An 18,377-nucleotide genomic window follows, 5' to 3' on the forward strand; every position below is an offset into this window, starting at 1 on the left:
GTATGACTGATATTGTTCAATGGACCACAGCAGGGAGGGGAGGGGGAAAGAGGCTTGCTCCTGAATCCATTCACACTATTCTTGGCAAGGGAAGTTGGACAGAGATTCAGGAGCCTGCTCCATGCTTTACCACAGCTGGCCACCAGAGGGGGATGCTGTCCCATTCAGTGGTAATGCCACCTTGTCTGCCATGAAGAGACCCTGGTTCCATTCCCCGAGGTGCATACAACTACAGCCATTGAGGCACCAAACAGCCGGACTTGGTCTGATCTTTGGATACGGTCTTAGTGGTCTAAAGGGGGGAAATGGAAGGTCTGAGCAGCCTCCACTCCTCCATACTCCTGCCTAGGTGTATACGCCGAAGGCTCTTGTAACCTCTTATGCACACACCATGATCCAGGAAGATCAATGGTTGCCTACTACTTCAGTAGGCAGTGCTTTTGAGGTGGTAGCAGGAATTCAAGCCAAGGGCCGGTGTTCTTAGATCAAACAGATCCTGTCCAAAGCCCGGCACGAAAACCTGGTTTCCAGGCCAAGCCTTTCCTTGGAACAAGCTGCTGAATGCAAACCACATGCCAGGACTCCAAATGCAGGGTGGGATTTCAAGACCCTGTAGGGTCAGATTTGGGTGGTTGGGTTTGACCCCAAGAGATGCAAGGAGAGTTCAGATCCAGGCTTTGGGTGCAGCCAGCTTCTCGATTTGGATGCCCCAAGTGTTTTAACACCTCTTGCAATGCTGGGACATTGACAGCCCTTGTCCTCCAGCTTTGCCTATGGTAGGTTTCCGTGCTCTTCGTATATGGCCAAAACATGCCTTGTCATTGTGCAACATGGTGCTTGTGTAGTTTTCGGAATAGGTTAGACAAGCACTTTTGTGAGATGGTTTGGATAGGGATGATCATGCCTGAAGCAAGGGGCTGAACTAGATGACCTCCAGAAGCCCCTGCCAGCCCTACTTCTCTATGACTCTACTATGATCCTGTCCCCTTCACTTTGGCTTTCACCGTCTACACTATTCCTCATGCCCTTGGCCAGATTCTCAGCCATTGCACTGTATGGTAAGCTGTCACGGGTCATTAACCCGCCTGCTGGAGTGCTGCTTTGCACTCCTTAGTCATCTGTATGTGTCAACCTCATGTTTAGACCAATCTGGGACATGCCCAAGGAAACCCAACCGAGTTATCAACTTAGTTCTGTGCTCCATGAGCTCTAGTCTGAGCTGAACCCTTCTGAACACCAGGCATTATAGAAATACCAGTACTGGCAACATTGTCTTCTATGCCAGCAAGGACCAATTTGTTCACCCATCCTGGCACTTCCTGGTGACATGTTCTGTCTGACCCATTAAGCCCTGCTTTACAGGCCCCTCCTGGCATGCAGGCTAGCGGAGCAAGGGTCAGCTCCAAAGTGGCATAGGAAGTCATGCCTAACAAGAGCAATGGTCTGCTTTTTGGGAAGTAGGGACAGTTGCTTTCCCCTCCCCCCATGCAACCCTAAGTAGAATCAGTTATTCACCAGCAACTCCACATGGCTGCCTTCCCCCTCCGACATGGAAAAGCCAACCCCCTACCAGCTGGAACATTTAGCATCCCCCCCCTTCCCCCAACTCAACCACAAATATAAGATGCCCTACAAAAATGACAGAGCAATGCATACATTACGGAGGTGGGATTCTTGGGGGAGGCAGGGGAGAGGAAAAGCAGAGAAAGGGCAACATTTTTACTGTAGTATAAAACAGTTAGACAATGGCCCTTTGAAAGCATAAGACTCCATTCGGCTGCTGTTCAAGTCTATAGCAATACCCACACCAGCTTCAGTGGAGCACAGCACACGCTCAATTCATGTCAAGTCAGAGAGTTGTCTCAGCCTTGGGAGATTCACATGTGGACCCCTAGGTGACACGAGTTGGAGTCAGCAAACCCAAGGCCAGCTGTAGTTAAACAGTGCAGCTTCTACTGACATCAACAGAATTACCCTCAAGTTACATGCAGAACTGATGCCTGGTCCCTAGGTGTTGTAATAGGGAGATCCTCTGCTTCTTAGAGCAAGTGGCTCACCCTCCCGAGAGTGCCCTTCATTAATGTTGGATGGTATTAATGAAGGGCAAATCTCAGCATGCTGGGAGAACATGAGCTTTGGGCTTCAGAAGCACCATGAGAAATGTTAGGCTTACAGATAATGAGAAGTTAAGGATGTGGCAGGAAGTCTACTCCCAGCACTGCAGCATCCCCGTCAGAAAGCTAGAATGGGGTCTCTGCTTAAAGCCTGGATTGCTACACACTCCAGGGTCTCCTGCACCTGCACTGAAGCTGCTATGGTCAGAGCCAGGATGCTGGGCTAGACTGCTGTGATCTGGGATGCTTGTTTGGCCCTGGAATTCTTGAGGGCCCGTGGCCTTGTGGGGAGAAGAGGCACACCATGGTACACCAACATGCACCATAGGATGTTGTTCTCCTAGGGCTTGCCGAGCGCTCCCTAGTTTGTGCTGAAGGGATTGCCCTCCCCCTCCCGCTGGTGCCTTTTTGCTGGACTGGAAAGGCACTGTGCTCCTGGATTTCTGGAAGGCACAAGGTAAATTAGCAGCTGACATTAATGGCTTAGCCCTCCTGGCACAGGCTGTCTCATCTCCCACCCCACAACCAGTGCACACACCCAGGGTGCCAGTGCTGCTGCTTCTACACATGGTGGTATCCACTGCAGGGGTGACCCCAGCCAAAAGGAAGGTGGATGCCTCTCACTCTCCCTTCCTCCCAGCTTGCAAAAACTGATTATTCTGCTTTATTCTCCAAGGGATTTGAGAACAGCTAAAGCCGTTCAGGAATCATTCTCTACAATCCCCTCCAGTCACCTGGCTCAGAGCATCAGCAAAGCAGATTGGAAGCAAAATCCCCCTTCTGCCCCCCCACCCCCAAGCACATAAACCGCCTTGATCTAGGCAGGGTGATGTCACTGCCAGCCAATCAGCGAGCCTGTGTGCATGCATAGATGGGGAGGGGGTGTGAGGACTCCACAGATGGCTCCAGCTGGGCCTAGCATTTGATTAATCGCCTGAATTACCCTCACTTTGCCATAAAATAAGGACAGAGGGTGGGTGGGAAAGGGGGGAGGGCGTGGAAGAAAAGCGGCAGAGCAGGAATCATGCAATCCAACTGCTGAGAGCAAGCTACAACCTCAGAGTCCTAGGGAGGGAGCTCCTCGTAAGGAGGCACCCTACATACCTGGGTTAACATGAAGGAGGATGCGGGGGGGCATGCAGAGAAGAGGGGGATGCACCACAGTACTCAGGGCTCTGCTGACACCGCGAAGCCATGCAAGCTCAGCACCAGCTGGAGAATGCATTCACAGGAGAATACCCTCACACAGGGGCGTTTGGCACATTAGAGTTTGCAAGGAAGCAGCTCCCTGGAGCCCCCTGCCCACCATGGAGGCTCCTGGCCAATAAACATCACCCACCCCATGCGCAGAAGATTTGCAAGCTGATTCTGCCAACTACAAAGCGGCAGCCTAAGAGACCCTAGAGCTCAAAAGCAAGTGAGCATGGGAGAAGGTGCATGGCCTCTGGGGATAACAGTCCTGCAATAAAGACCATGGAAGAAGGGGGCAAAACTTCTACACCAACCCCCAATCTCTGGGCCAGTCTGCCAAGGAAGACCCTGAAGTGGGCAGCAATGTGCACCTTCATGCCTGCCCTGAGGCTGCAGCACTTGAATGAACCAAAGCCAGGGGCAATGATGCCCCATTGCCAGCAGGCTGTAGCCTTCCCTCCCCTGACCCTATGGCATGCCCTAAAAGCAATTAGTTCTCATTGACGTGAATCTCACTTGAAAAGGATTATCCTCATTAACCCCTAAGCTCCCAGAGAGAAGGCTGCTTGCAGATGGGCTCTGCCTGCCTGCCTGCATGCTGAGAGGCATTTCTGTTAGGCAAGGTGGGGCCCAAGGCTTGTACCAGCCATGCCAGGGGTTGGAACAGAGGCCCCAAGCAGTGCTGATCTACACCTTGGAGCCAACAAGTGAGTGCACACAGTGGACAGCTGGCCTGCTTCAGGGCAGTGAGGAGAGGAACAAAGCTCCCATCCAGCTAGAGCATGTCACCGAGGCAAAGGGACCGTGGTGCCTCTGACTGCCATTCGTGTTCTGGGCTGGACACTTCCTCCCTCTCTCCCCGAGGCAGCCATTTGGTCACCTGGACCAGTTTAAAAAGAGAGAGAGAGAGAGAGAGAGAGAGGTCTGGCCCCAAACAGCTAAGGAAGATCAGAGTCAGATCTGACCTCTGTAGCCCAGAGCCATCTCTGTTGTTTAAACAGGGGAGATGCCACAAGCAAAGCACAGGTCACCACATTGTAGTAGCTGCCATCAGAGAAGAGCTTCTGCCCACACAGCAGGAGGGTTGCAGGTCCCTGAAGGGAGCTAGGGATGGGAAGACTTTCAACACTGGCTGAACCGATTCTCAGCAATGCCTCTCACCCAAGGCTAATGCAACCGTCAACCCCTTCTCATGGCCACCTGAGGTAAGGGAGAAGGAAGCTCCCTGAAAGGATATCCCCCAAACCCTTTAACTCCCTCCCTGCCACATCAGCAGCTCCATGGGCTGGCAGACTGGTGAGCTGGAGCACAAGGGCTCTCCCTTTACCAAATGGGAGGTGCAGGCAGAGGGAAAGAGTGGCAGCTGGCTTGCATTTAAGGAGGACAGAAATGATGCTGGCGAGAGCAAGCGAGTGAGCCAGTCAAGGGCTGGTAGCTCAGTCACCAGGCTACTCTGTTCAACACTGCACACCACCAACGGCCAAGCCCTGTTATGTCAGAAGACCTGCAGCATAGCAGCAGGAAGCAGGGCCCTCTGGGACAAAGGAAGGCAAAAGTACCTTCATCTTAGAGGTGGGCTGGATAAGCTCCGTGATAGAGACTTTGTCCTGCTGAAGCCGCCGCTTGACCAGCTTGGAACAGCAGATGTTGACAGAGCTGAGGACGTGCCAGGAGTTGTACTCTACGAAGGAGCGGCTGTCTATGACCAGGGTGCCCTCAGCCCCGTTTCTTAGGAGGATGGCCAGCTTCTTTGGGTCCATCACTTTGCGTGGGAGTCTGTCCCCGGCCATAACGGACCCGTCCCCTCCACAGCTAATGGGAGGGAGGGAGGGAAGGCCAGGGGCAGGGATGCCAGCACAGTTCTCCCAGGGGTGAGAGGGAGTCAGGGGGGACGGTGTAGGCAGGGCAGCACCCGTCTTGGTTTTCACTGTGCTGCTAAAGCCCAGGATGCCAAGTCATTGTGTCAAACCTGTGGAGAAAGGAGGAGAAAAGGGAAATTAAAAAGTGAGGCTCTAAGACAGCAAGGGCAATCTCAAGAATTCCCCTAGCATCACTCCCCACACAAGGGTTCAAGTCAGATCTCAGGCCTGGGCCAAGCTGCTGAGTGCATTAGGATTATCCTAAAACTGCACAGGGGTAACCCAGATGAGAATCTGACCCCAACCATGGCACTTCCTACAGCAAGTGTCAGCCATTTATCTAGGTCTAATGAACTAGATTTACCTTTAACCATTCAGAGGCAAAAGGTGATAGTAGCAATGGCACAATGGAGCCAAGAATTTTTGGGCCACAGAATATTATTTGCCTGGTATCCCCCCTAACTGGCACAGCACCTCTAGGTGGATCTTTGCTCAGGCCCTGGATGCTAGGGAATGGATTCTATTTTCTCTCGCAGACCATCTATCTACAGCAAAATTCCCTCTAAGCCCCTAAGATCCATTCCTGCCATTACCCACTCCCAACCCCACTGCTCAGCTCCATGCAAACCCCTTGGGGCCCAACTCTCTCTACCACAGAAGACATCTCTACTTTTATATTGCAGCACATCTCCCGATCTCTCAGAGAATTAGCCTCCTTCCCAATCCCTTTCCTTCACCAGTTCTAGGTACCCCAGTCTAGGCTCTGAAAGCAAGAGGGGTCACAGGAAATCAGCTTAGTACACCAGGCGGCAATTTTGTGAAGCAATGCAGCTCAAGGCTTTCTACTCTCCCAATCACTGCCAGCTTGTACGTCTTATTTATATCCCCTCCCCCTATTCCCAGCAACACATACACACTCCTGAATCTACACCACTGAGTCTGCTTTGATTTCAACAGTGTCAGCTCACCAAGAGACAGCATGGGAGGCAGGTCAGGATGGAAAGCAGCAGCAGCAGCAGCAGCATCACAAGATTAACAAAAAAGTTAAAGGCACTCTTCTCCCCTACAGTGAATCCCAAGATATATTAGCCATTTAATTAGGATCAACTAGTCAAAACTGGTCAACTCAGCTCATGACCCACCATCCTCTCTCCATAGCTGGCTGCAGGCTACATGGTGTTCAAAACAAATCATGCCTTTTCCTCCAAGGAAATGAAGTTCCCCAGAGCAGGGTAATGTAAAACATCTGATTGTTCCCTGAGGTGTTCATGCCAAAATGCCAAAGGTTCAGCTAGTAGGGACTGTGCACTCTGCCAAATAAGACCAAATAAATCCAGTTTGGGGACTCACAATTCAAAAAGGATGTGGAGAGAGGGAAGCTTGAGAGAGTCCAGAGAAGAGCCACGTGCATGATCAGAGGTCAGGAAAACAGACCTTACAATGACAGGCTGAGAGCCCTGGGGATCTTTAGCCTGGAAAAGCCCAGGCTCAGGGGTGATCTGATGGCCACCTGTAAGTTTATCAGGGGTGACCACCAGTATCTGGGGGAACGTTTGTTCACCAGAGTGCCCCAAGGGATAATGAGGTCAAATGGTCATAAACGACTGCAAGACAGTTTCAGGATGGACATAAGAAGAATTTCTTTACTGTCTGAGACCCCAAGGTCTGGAACAGCCTGCCACCAGAGGTGATGCAAGCACCTACACTGAATACCTTCAAGAGCAAATTGGATGCTTATCTTGCTGGGATCCTATGACCCCAGCTGACTTCCTGCCCTTTGGGTGGGGGCCTGGACACGATGATCTTCCAAGGTCCCTTCCAGCCCTAATGTCTATGAAATAGTACAGCGCCCCTCAGAAGGTACCCAGAGGAACCAGCCAGCATAAACCAAAGCACGCTAACAACACAAGCAGCCTGGCATTACCTACACAGTGGGCACTTTGTTTCTCCTTTGAACCCAATCTAGCAATTACATCAAAAGGGGTTCACAATCGTAACCTCTTTGGCCAAGAATTTCAAGGAGGAAGCTGAACTTACGATACCTTTAAGAGCTGGATTTTCAGAGAGTAGGTGCTCAGAGATTTCTAAAACTCGGGCACTCTATAAAAATTTCTGAAGTCTATACAGGCCAAAAAAAAAGCCACCAAAACAAACACACAAAACCCCCGAACACACTGGCTACTTCTGCAAAACTGGTGGCTGGGACCATTGGACAAATTCTGTAGAGACTTCACTAGCTCTCAGAAGCGTCAAGCAGTCAAGATTGCGAGTGCTGGTGAAGTGGTCAGAGATCCCCAAAGTAAGCCTCTGCAGAAATGCCAAGTTTTACACAGGGCCCAGAACTCAGGAACGGATAAAGTATCCTGGGGCACTTCACACCAACCTGCAGAGTTTCTGCTTAGGAAGGTACAGGGGTGTGTTTTCTTTTGGCGGCGCAGGCTGTCTCCTTGGGCAATGCCACACATCACCGGTAGATGCAAGAAATCGGTCAGAAAAAGAACACAATTACAACAGTGCCTCCCTTGCTGCTAGTAGACAGTATTTTACAGAAAGCCCAGAAGCTGTACTACAGTAGCCCAATGCACCCTAGCTAGGAAGAGTGTGAATGAACACCACTAAGAGAGGCCAATGGAGGGTAGTACTGAGACTCCCACAGACTTCCCTGGGCCAGGGTTTGGCCCAAGGACTGTAACAGATCTCTGCAACACCCACTGACAAGCTACATCAGTGATCAAGCTAATTTTTTTCCATATTTAAGATCCCTGTACTACGCAGGCAGGAACTGACACCCAACACTGGTTAAAAGCTGAACAAAGGTTGTCATGATCTTCCAGTTCCTGGTAGCAACTGCAGAGATAGCAGATTAGTGCAGACTCATTTCTAGAAACGGAAAGAGCCTTTCAGATATTATGATGAAGTAACACATAGCATATCCAGACACGTAGGAGAAGCATGTGGGCATCTGATCCAAGTTCCAGCAGTGAACTGGTTAACCAATCTGCCAGATAACAGCAATAACCAGCTTTCACACCAACTCCCACTTAAAGCTGAAAGGAATGGGGGAAACAATAAATAAATAAATAAATAAATAAATAAATAAATAAAAGCACACACACTTTTCTTTTGCTGCGGCTAATTCGGTCTTTATTCTTCATATCCTGTAATAGGCAGCAACTGGGGGCCCTACCCGAGATCATCAAGGTGGCTCTGTAGTAAAGCTGATGAGGCAGGGCAGTGCCTGCCTCGAAGAGCTCACAATTTCAGATGAGACAAAGCACACACTCAACCTTGCCTCCATTCTGATTGGAAAAGTCCTTCTCAGCAGGGAGAAGGCAGGAAGCTAGTTAGGAGAACTCTGCAGATGGGAGACTAGAAGCAGGCAGCAGGTGCCAGCCCTCAAGATATGGGTGTTTCCACTAGCTGTACTTTCAAACAACCGCCACAGTAACAAATACCCATCTTCCCAACAACCAGGTCTGCACCCCAACACACGAGGACTCGTCACCCCCATCCAGCCTGGGGGTCGAACCTGATGATCTGTTTAGGTCTCTTCCAACCCCAAGCACTGGTGCCAGACTTCAAGCTGATCCGTCACTGACCACAACAGAAAAACTCTACTCCAAATATAAAATCAGAAAGACTAGGCAAGAGAAACCCACCCCTCCAAACCCACATGCAGCCTGCCACATTAATCAGAAACGCACCAATGGCTGTCACTGCTATCATTACTGCCCCAACAGCAGGAAAAGCTTTTCAATGGCTTTGCCCCTTCTTTGCTTCTTGCCCCAGCATGTGCCTGTGCTGTTTTGGCTAAGAACAGGCATTCCAATTACAGCTGCCCCTTTGGAGGTAGGCTCATGATCCCTCCCTGGCCACTGGAGCATGGCTATTCATGCACTCCCTCCCCCCCAAAAGGGTGGGTTTTTAAAACTGAAACAGTTCTAATTAAGGGGTCAGAGGGAGGAAAAGCAGGCTCCTGCTGTGATATGACACACCTCATTATGTAGTTACAGCCTCACCAGGGACCCCCTGCTGCACCAAGGCTATAGAGCCAGAGCAATCAGAAAGGATGCAAATAAGCTGCCTTTTGCTATATCTCTCTCCCTTGCTTTGCCCCTGTCTCTTCTCCCTTTCCCAGCCAGAGACACAAGCAGCAAATTCCTCTCCCGATTCTTTGAATTCCAGCTAAGAAAAATATTAATTGAAAGGCAATAGACTGACAAAGAGGTGGAGATAATGATGAGATTGAGGAATAAGAATGACATACTCAAGTGGGATGAAGGGGTGATCCAAAGGAGGGCGAGGGAAGAGGAGGGGAAGAAAAATGACGTATTACCCAGGGAGATAATAGGATCCATTCCCATCCCTCTCTAGATAATGAATATGGCATAGTACTGGGGTTTTCAAAACCAATTGGAGGGGTCCAGGCAAGATAATGAACCCTTTATCTCCTAATTGCTCATAAAATAATCTGCTTGGAAGAGGTGTTATATGCAGTGAATCCTGACAGACCAGTAAGCATTTAGCTGGATAAAACTGAAAGAGACCGTGGATAATGATGGGCCTAAAGTCCAAGGGGTTCAATGGATGCCCCCCCATATCCCTGCCAGATATAAGCTGGATGCAGAAAAGCAGAAAGGTAAACGTTTTCCAGTGCTGAACGAGAAACATGATGGCTTTTTCTGAATGAAGGCTGCAAGGAGGGCCATGATACACCTGGAGATCTGAGGTGACTATGCATATGTACTCCTTCCCTCATATCCCCAGCCAGTACCATGGGATGCATAGGGGTCTGTTAAATACAGAGGCACTGGACTGGGACTCAGGAGAGCTCGGTGGTATTTCTGATTCACCTGCTGATCTGCTACGAGTCCTGAGCAGGCATTCACTTCTGTCCCTTCCCCCACTATTCCCTTTGCTATGGAGCAGAGACCTTCACCAGGCCTTAGCACTAGAACTGGGGCTAAAATTCAATTCTAGCCTCTGGGCACAAAGAAATACAAAAGTTATTCATTTGCTGCTGCTATGCACATTGCCTGCCCTTCTTAACAGAGAAACTGGCACAATCCCTGATTGCTTATCCCCTAGCCTCAAAACAAAAATGTAACTTCCAAAAGTTTAGGCATTTGGACAGGGGGCGGAAGAGACTGCTCACTGCTCCCCTTCTCCAACTCTCAGCTCTTACCACCTAGCTCAAGCCTAGGGGCAATGGCAGCAGTACCCGTGCAGACAGCAACCGCTTGCATTTGTGGGTATTCCAGAGACGGCTGGTGCCAGCAGGTAGTGTTTATTATTGCTATCCCAGAAAGTGTATAGCCAAGGCTGCAGGAGATGTGGCAGCCAATGCGTTTGCCATCATGTCATACCTCCCACACACAGCCCAGCTGAGACCCTTTTCACTGCCAAAAATCTCCCTTTTATGCATGCTCCCAACCTCACCAGAGCCAGTAGAGGTGTACTAGTATCAGTGACCAAGGTGTTTTGGGGCTGGAGCATGCTAGTACAGATGAAACCAAGTGAGTTTGGTCATGTAGAGTGGGTACTGGGAAGCAAAAAAACCTTGGTATTTGTATGTGAACACGTTTGAGAAGGAGTAGCAGAAAGATTCAGTGTGCAGCCCCATAGAGCTGTATTTCATAGAGTTTCTAGAGAGGCAAACAGTAACACAAAGTTAGTTGGAGAAGGTAGGGGAAGGAGAGAAAAAAAAAAAAATCAGAGAGCCATCTTCTTCATTCTTGCCAACTGGGTCAAAGGGAAGGACAGAGAGTAAACATGAGTATGGAACATGCCTGAAGTCTCTTGTTATCTTGCCATGATGACACAAGACCATAAAGTCCTAGAAGGGGAAACAGGTTAACCTGGAACTGAAATGACAGTTTCAGAAACAAACCCATGTCCCTCTTACCAATTTATTAAAGCTGCCTTAATCGTCTCAAGTGTTCCTGAAGAACATTACCATAATCCTTTAATCCAACCTCTCCCTAGAGTGCCTATAATGAGGAGATGGGCACAAGGCTTAGATGAATGGGGACAGCAAAGCAGGAGGCGCCATGCTGCAGCTTGGGGACCGAAAAACAGACAGCTTAATGTGCGCATTACATTAGCCACACGCCCCTCAGAAAACAGCGGGCAGGCTCGCCTCCAAAATGAGCATCGGTGGGCTTGGGACTTGCACCCATTGGGAGCCAGGCGATGGAGAGGGGAGGGGGAGCCAAATAGACTCTCTGATGGTTCAAGACAAGAGATTCAGCAGCATACCCAGAGGAACAGCAGTTTGTGGTACCTGACTTCCAAAACAGGACAGAGGACGATGGGCCAACAGGTACCCACTGGTCCTCACCCTTCTGCCCCAAGATGAAAGCTTGTCACTTATTATATGCCAGTGATATCTGAGATGTACTAAACTACTTACTCACTCCCTACACATACACAACAGACATGTACTGTTGTGTTCTTAGGGGATTCATGCACATGACTCTTGTCCTGCACAAATAGCCTGTTTTAATATTGTAGTCAAGAACATGGGAAGCCCAGAAGCAACCCCTTTACTTTTTTTTATCCCACACTGCCAAGGACTTTACCATGGCAGGTGTCATCTTCCCCCTGCCCCACATCCCCCGGAGAGACAGAAGCCCAGAGAATTGAAGTGATTTGCCTACCTTATTGTGGCAAGGCCAGGAACACAACCCAGGTCTCCTGAATCTCATGCCAGCACCCGGCCCGTTCTGCCTTCCATGGTGTGCACAGGTCAGGAACTGACAGAATTTCTCAGCAATTCTTGGTTCAACCTTAGGGACAGCAGATGATCAGAGGAAAGGATTGCCAAGAAAGTAACTGTCAGCTTACAGCCTGAACCACTGGCAGGGTGGCTTAAGCTCCCCAGGCATTTACTCTGGCACCTTTGCCACCCCCCTTTTCTTTCACATACTCAGGCACTTAGCAAACTCCCCTCAGCAGGCTCCTGCTCTTTGAGGGATTCCTAAATCATGGGACTCTTATAATTATTATTATTTTGCAGAAGCAGCAAATCAGGGACATGGGGCTCATTAACAAGGTAGCACCTTTGGTTACTCTGGCAACCATGTAGCTGCCAGGCAACAGCTGCCTCTCAGGCCCCATGGAGATATTAGCTGGGTTTCTCAGTGGTGAAGGTATCTAGGAAGCAGCAGGAGCCTCGGCCCGGTCTTAACTGCAGTAGGCACAGCCTGATCAACTCCAAACAGCCTAATTGTATGCTTGGATGGTGCCAGGCATCCCCAGCAGGGACCAAACTCACAAAGCAAGAGTGCAGGCAGGATGCTTCCCCTTCATCACAGTGGCCTCCAGCTGTTGCCTATCTCCAATTCTCCTTTTGGCTGCTGTCAGCTAGCTGGTCTCATCCCCAGAGAGAGATCCAAACATTGCTGCCTGGAGGATGGCGGACATTTGGCCTAGCCGTGGGAGGAGGCAGGTAGGAGCCAATGATAAGCACCTGCATTATAACAGCCCCTGGAGATTTATTAGCAGCTACTAGCAGTGCAGGTTAAAAAGGATTCACCGTCACTTCAAGGAATTCCCCCCTCAGAAAGGGAGTTATTTTAATTAGCACATTACTGACAAGGAGCCTCACTAGAGAAGGTTTCACACCACCACAAAGATTTACCAGCCCACGTGCAAAGTCTACCCATCCACCTTCACCCCAGAGAATTGTTTAACACCACAAGATCAGGTTTGACTTGCCTCAGGACTTAAAAGAAAGGAAAAAAAAAAAGAGGGGAGTGGAAGGGATCCGTTTGACTGCAGAGATTTGCCTTACCACCTCAAGAATGGGGGAACTCCAGAACAAGTCCACAAAGAAAGACTTGTTTGTACTCCATGAACACCTAGAGACCCCTGCTAGGGGACCTAGAGAGCCAAGCTCTGGGCCTCACTATTAGTCATTTCACACAGCCCTATGTTTCAGGTTTGGCCATTTCGGAGGGGCAGTGATTTGTTTCGCTGTTTCGGATCACTGTTCTGTTTTGATTCGGCCACATCTGTTTCAGAGTTTCGATGCTATTTCGGGGATTCAGATCAGCTGGGGAGAGGCAGGAACAGCCAGGCGGCTGCAGGTGTTTCCACAGCTCCTCCGGCTGTGCCTACCTCTCCCTGGGCAGGGGAGTTGCGGGACAAGCCCCCATGGCTGCCCTGTCCCACCCCCCAGCACTTTAATCCAGCACAGCCCGTCAGCCGTCCTTTTATTCCCTGTGGGCAGCACCTCCAAAACATGGTTTAGTTTCATTCAGGGATGTTTCAGAGCCTTTTGCTTCGGAGTTGGTGCTGAAACACCTTCGCAACAAAACGGCTGCTGAAGTTTTGCCCAGCCCTACTCACTGTGCAATGTACAAATGCAAAACAAGAACTCACTATCTAATCAGACCAGGCCAGGCAGAGGGGAGGGAGGGGCATGCCTTGCCCAAGGTCACAGCAAGCACATAAGTGTAACTGCTGGGAATTGAACCCACATCTCCCACCTCCCAGCCCAGTGGCCTCTCTCACCCTGCAGGATGTGGAGAGGATTCTCCTAAAGATGAGGAACCACTTGGGATTGCTATTCTCCCTCCGTTCCTTAGCACTGTCTGCTCTCTCGCACTAAAAACAGGGCCAGCATGAGCAGTTGGGTTCTACACAGCACCTTAATTGTGCCAACAGAGCCCAGAAAACCTTCAGCAGTTTGGCACCAAGAGCTTCCTATTTTTTTGTATTTTATTTTTTTTGCTCAGCTGAGCAGCAGCCCTCAGCACCTGTCAATGAACCAAACCCATAGACTTGCTGGATCTTTCCCTCTACTGCATGCCACATATTCTTCTTAATACCTATCATTTAATTCCTATACCCAGCTCTTAGAATGGATTTCTTTTTATGCGGTCAGAAATGTGTGCTATGAAATAGAAATATCTTCAGGCTTGCGTGTACCTAATGCCGTGGCAAATGGGTCCTGGAATACGTTCATCATTATTTCTAGGGCTTGAGTTGTTCACCAAACTGCCAAGCTAACACTACATAGTCATGGTCTTGGACTATGGGTTTTCCCCACAAGAGCCAAATTCAGTGGTTCTCAAGGTTTTTTCGACTTGAGGCATCCCTGGCTAGACTTGAGGCTCCCCTTGGAATATGCCAGTTCCTGACTACAGAAAAATAATACAACAGGTTTTCTGTTAAAAAGAGCTCAAAATACCACAATTATAGATTTCCATTTGAAATCTCTGAGTTTCTTGCGAGTCATGCCTGAACACCCAGCAGTGCTAACCGAACATTGCCTGGCACTCTACAGCACCTTTGAAAGGCTCTTAAAGGCATCCTGGTTGAGAATCATTGGTCTAATTATACCCTTACATCCAAAGGCACGGGGTATTTCTTGTCAGAAGACATTCCACATACTAAGACAATCAGATCCGCTTGGCGTTGTTATGTATGATGTGTCAATACCACATAAAAGCAAGCCTCCTACATATGCTAGCACAAACATGCCTTACCTCATCCTTGTCACCCAAGATGAAGGATTTTATGGGGTTTCCTAGAGCAGTGGTCCCCAAGACAATCCATTGGGGTGCAGGAGACAATCCACTGGCGTGCAGGAAGAAAATTAGAACTTCTATTTATATAAATATACATATATTGGGGGTGTGTGCTCAAAAATTTTTTACTGATAGGGTTGCGTGATCAAAAAAGTTTGGAGACCACTGTCCTAGAGAACAAACCAGCTGAACTGCACCTTTAAAAAGTATCTGGCATACAGCACTTGAAAATCAAAAAAAGGCTCCCTTCCAATATTAAGCTGTAGTAAATTTGACACAGCTGGCAAACTCAGCTCAAGAAAGATCACAGATTGTAAAAAGCAGGGAGTTTGCAGGCTCCAGGTGCCTCCCTGTGATGAGTAGCATCTAGGCTGGCAGCAAGAACATCTTCCCCATCCTCCTCTTACTGGTAAAACTGCAGTAAGCACTGAAATTAGATGGCCGCTGAGTCAGGTGCTACCAGTTGTGCACCAGGAGAGAAGAAGACTGTAGCAAAGGCCTACCAGTACTTTGCTTAGTGTTTACATGTGAGAGGTAGGTTTGTACTGGATTAAACTACAGCAGATCTCAATGAAAAGTGCTTCTGGATGAAGCCGCATAATGGGTAAGGTAAATATGCCTGCCCCATTTCACCTCTGAAAAAGCAAACTGCTAGTGAAGCATGCTTGTTGCTCTCAACCAAGTCTCAGATATATGCCACTTGAGTCACAGAGCTACCCAGGGTGACCAACAGTCAACTGTGAAGCCCAGGTCAAGCAGCAGAAATGCAGGTTAGGACAAAGTGCAATAGTAGAAATAATCTGTCTGTGCTCTGCCCAGCTGTAGAAAGCAATACAAATTCATGTTTACATGGAAAGAGTCAAAGTAGGCACCCACCATTTAATAGAAATAGAGTGCGACTGTCCCTTCTCTGAACGGTTTTATGTAATTTCTGATGCCAACTGATGCATAAGGAGGCATGTGAATGGATTCCAGTGCAGGGTCTCAGCTGGCATAAATCAGGATTAGCAATTCAGAAATCAAGGGAGCTGAATCATTCTACACCAGTTGAAAACCTAGCTCTGGGTTACTAGGCATGCTGGGAGACTCAGAAGTTCAGCTCAAATCTAAGGGAGGCCCCACACTGATTTTCCACAAGATTGCATAACTCCAAGCTCAGATATATAGGCTTTGAGTAGTTATTTTGGCTATTTAAAGCCTGCCTAATTCCCTGCATGCTCAATAGAAAGTCTAGCCAAATACAAGTACCTTTTATGCTCCTATCAGAACCACAAAGAGAAGTCACCACTCCTGGGTTTCAAAAGCTCATCTTTATCTAGAATACACAGGGTAGGAGGAGGAACATCTGGCAGACAGATGCTACATTCCTGCCCTGCTCTAACCTTTTAACCTTGAGATTGCAATTTACGGTCGGTTGGTTTCATTTGGTCATTCTTAAGTCATGCGGAGGTCAAGCCAAGCAATTTTTCAGCCCTTCCCTCCCTCCTAGCCACCCCAGACCTACAAATGGTCAATCGCCATACAGAGTCAAGGCTTACTGGTGTCACACTGGCTTGCATTCCCAGATCATACACATCACTGTGTATCGTAATTAAAAAAGGCTGGATACTGTATGCTTTCCACAGCAGACCCTCTCAAAGGGGTCATTAGTATAATAGCAAACAGGATGGCTTAACTCTCTAACTCAGGAGGTGGTATGTATCTACTCTCCTAGCCATATTCCAGAGAAGAGTATGCCTTGTGCAGTTATACCACACAAATGTCAAACAACAGAGCATTCAATACAATGGGGACCCAAGGTCCCCCCCAACTCAGCGGTGGGCAAAATATAGCCCACAGGCTGGTTTTGGCTGATGGCAGGCCCCTCAGCCCCACCCATCCCAGGCATAGTGGGGGGCAGGGGCAGCCTGGGCTGTGACATGCGAGAGCAGTCCCACTGCCCCCACGACATGCACGGTGAGGCAGGGGGAGGGCAACTCAGTGGCCGGACTCTGCTTTCTAGTAGCCCCTGTAGCAGCGGCTCCTTCTGACTGCTGCCGCTAGTGTCTCTCACTGCTGCTGGACCCAGCCAGCCCCACTGCCTAGGCACTCTGGCCCGACTGTCCCACACCCACTGCCAGGGGTGCCAGAGGGAGCAGGTGGGAGAGGTCTCCATAGACACAGGCCAGGACCCCCATGGGCAGGGAGTGCTTAGCCAGGCAGATGGGATGGCGCCATGGGCATGTGGGGAGCAGTGTCCAGGAGTGGGATAGCAGGCGACCAAGGCCAGGATCATGGGGCAGTGACAGCTCAGGGCCGGGGCCCAGGGCAGAGCCACAATCTGCTCCCCACATGTCCCTGCCTGCAAAACCGGCACCCATCTCAGGGACGTGCAGGGAACGGATTGCAACTCTGCCCTGGACGTGGTCCCTAGTCCTGTGCTGTCACAGCCCTGTGATCCTGGCCCCAGCTCCAACCCACCTGTCCCATTCTTGGATACTACTCCCCATCCTCCTGCAGCCCTCCCATCTGCCCGGCTGAATGTGCCCTCCTGGGTGTGGAGGTCCTGGCCAACCCTGCCCATGCGCTGTCCAGTGCCTCCTGCAGTGGGTGCACGCTGGATGGACCCAGGTAGGATAGGATCAATTGCCTGCTGCCCTGTCCCATCCTCCAGCCATGCCAGGCCAGGTCAGCACCACCCACAACAGCTCACCAAAATTTCTCAAGTGACCCTCCAGCCAAAATAAATGCCAACTCCTGCTCTAACTAGTCCCAACACCAGCAGATCCAGATGACGAGAGCTTCCATGGGCATAATGAACTGAATTTAGGAAGTCTCAACCTTCAGAACTGCTAGTTACTATTCAGCCTAGTGAGATTAGTTTGCTTTCTTCCCCAAGCCCATCCTTCCAGGTTCTCTCACGCCCACCTTTATGTCTATTACTGCTGAGCAAACCTTGCCGGGGTACAAGATGCATGGGAAGTCAAAAGAGAGAGAAGTAACCCATACCGAAACCAAAAGCAGTGCGAGGATGACACAGGATCATACATGTCAGCATTTAGCAAGCACATGGAGGGAAATAAAACACAAACAAAAAACCCACACAGCTCCATCTATTTTTAATGGTACAATGCAGCTGCTTTACATAAGTGTTCATTCACTCAGAATCTGCACATTCAGATGTCTGCATTGGTTTTGTTGCAATACGTGGTTTTACTTGGGATTCAATGGTTAGCCTGAACTTTTCTCACCTGCTACCCCACAGCATGTAACAATTCAGCAGGCAACTTTTGAGGCCTGAGCAGGATGATAGCCATGTCCTGCTCCATCCATGGGCTGTTGCGTTCTATCTACCTTCCACCAGGATTGGCAAAGCATACATCCAACAGCAGACAGCAAGTAAACAGAACTCAGTCCGACTATTTTGGCAATTACTGGTTACTGGGAAATCATCTTCAAGCTTCTGGATTTCAGCCCAGGTGAGCTGGCGGAGTTGTGTGGGGCTACTTAACAAGGCCCAAGCTCACCGATATCAATAGAAACAGAACCAGATCACAGTGCTGCCCCACATGTAGCTGGACACTAGCCAGACCAGGGCAAGACCCCAATTGCAATGTGAGTAGCAAAGAATTTGTTATGGGGGGGGGGAAAAAAAAAAAAAAGGAGAAGCACAGAGGGTTTTCTCTGGTGCTGTTTAT

General features: G+C 49.5%; 1 protein-coding gene across 3 annotated transcripts in view; it reads right to left on the reverse strand.

Moving 5' to 3' along the window:
- DUSP8 (dual specificity phosphatase 8) overlaps positions 1-18,377 on the reverse strand; it is a 78,212-nt gene that overhangs the window by 53,386 nt on the left and 6,449 nt on the right. Inside the window, exons 1-2 of one of the 3 annotated variants that reach the window (XM_090032462.1) lie at positions 11,824-11,953; positions 4,865-5,274 (exon numbers count right to left, since the gene is read on the reverse strand). In XM_090032462.1, the coding sequence (XP_089888588.1) occupies positions 4,865-5,095 (231 nt within the window). In that variant the 5' untranslated portion in view covers positions 5,096-5,274; positions 11,824-11,953. Of the gene's footprint in view, positions 1-4,864; positions 5,275-11,823; positions 11,954-18,377 lie in introns of those variants that run through there. The other 2 variants (XM_090032461.1, XM_090032463.1) reach the window with 2 other exon arrangements.

Source organism: Crocodylus siamensis, chromosome 2 (assembly GCF_052110815.1).
Source record: "Crocodylus siamensis isolate JL-2025a chromosome 2, ASM5211081v1, whole genome shotgun sequence".
Classification (NCBI taxonomy): Eukaryota; Metazoa; Chordata; order Crocodylia; family Crocodylidae; genus Crocodylus; species Crocodylus siamensis.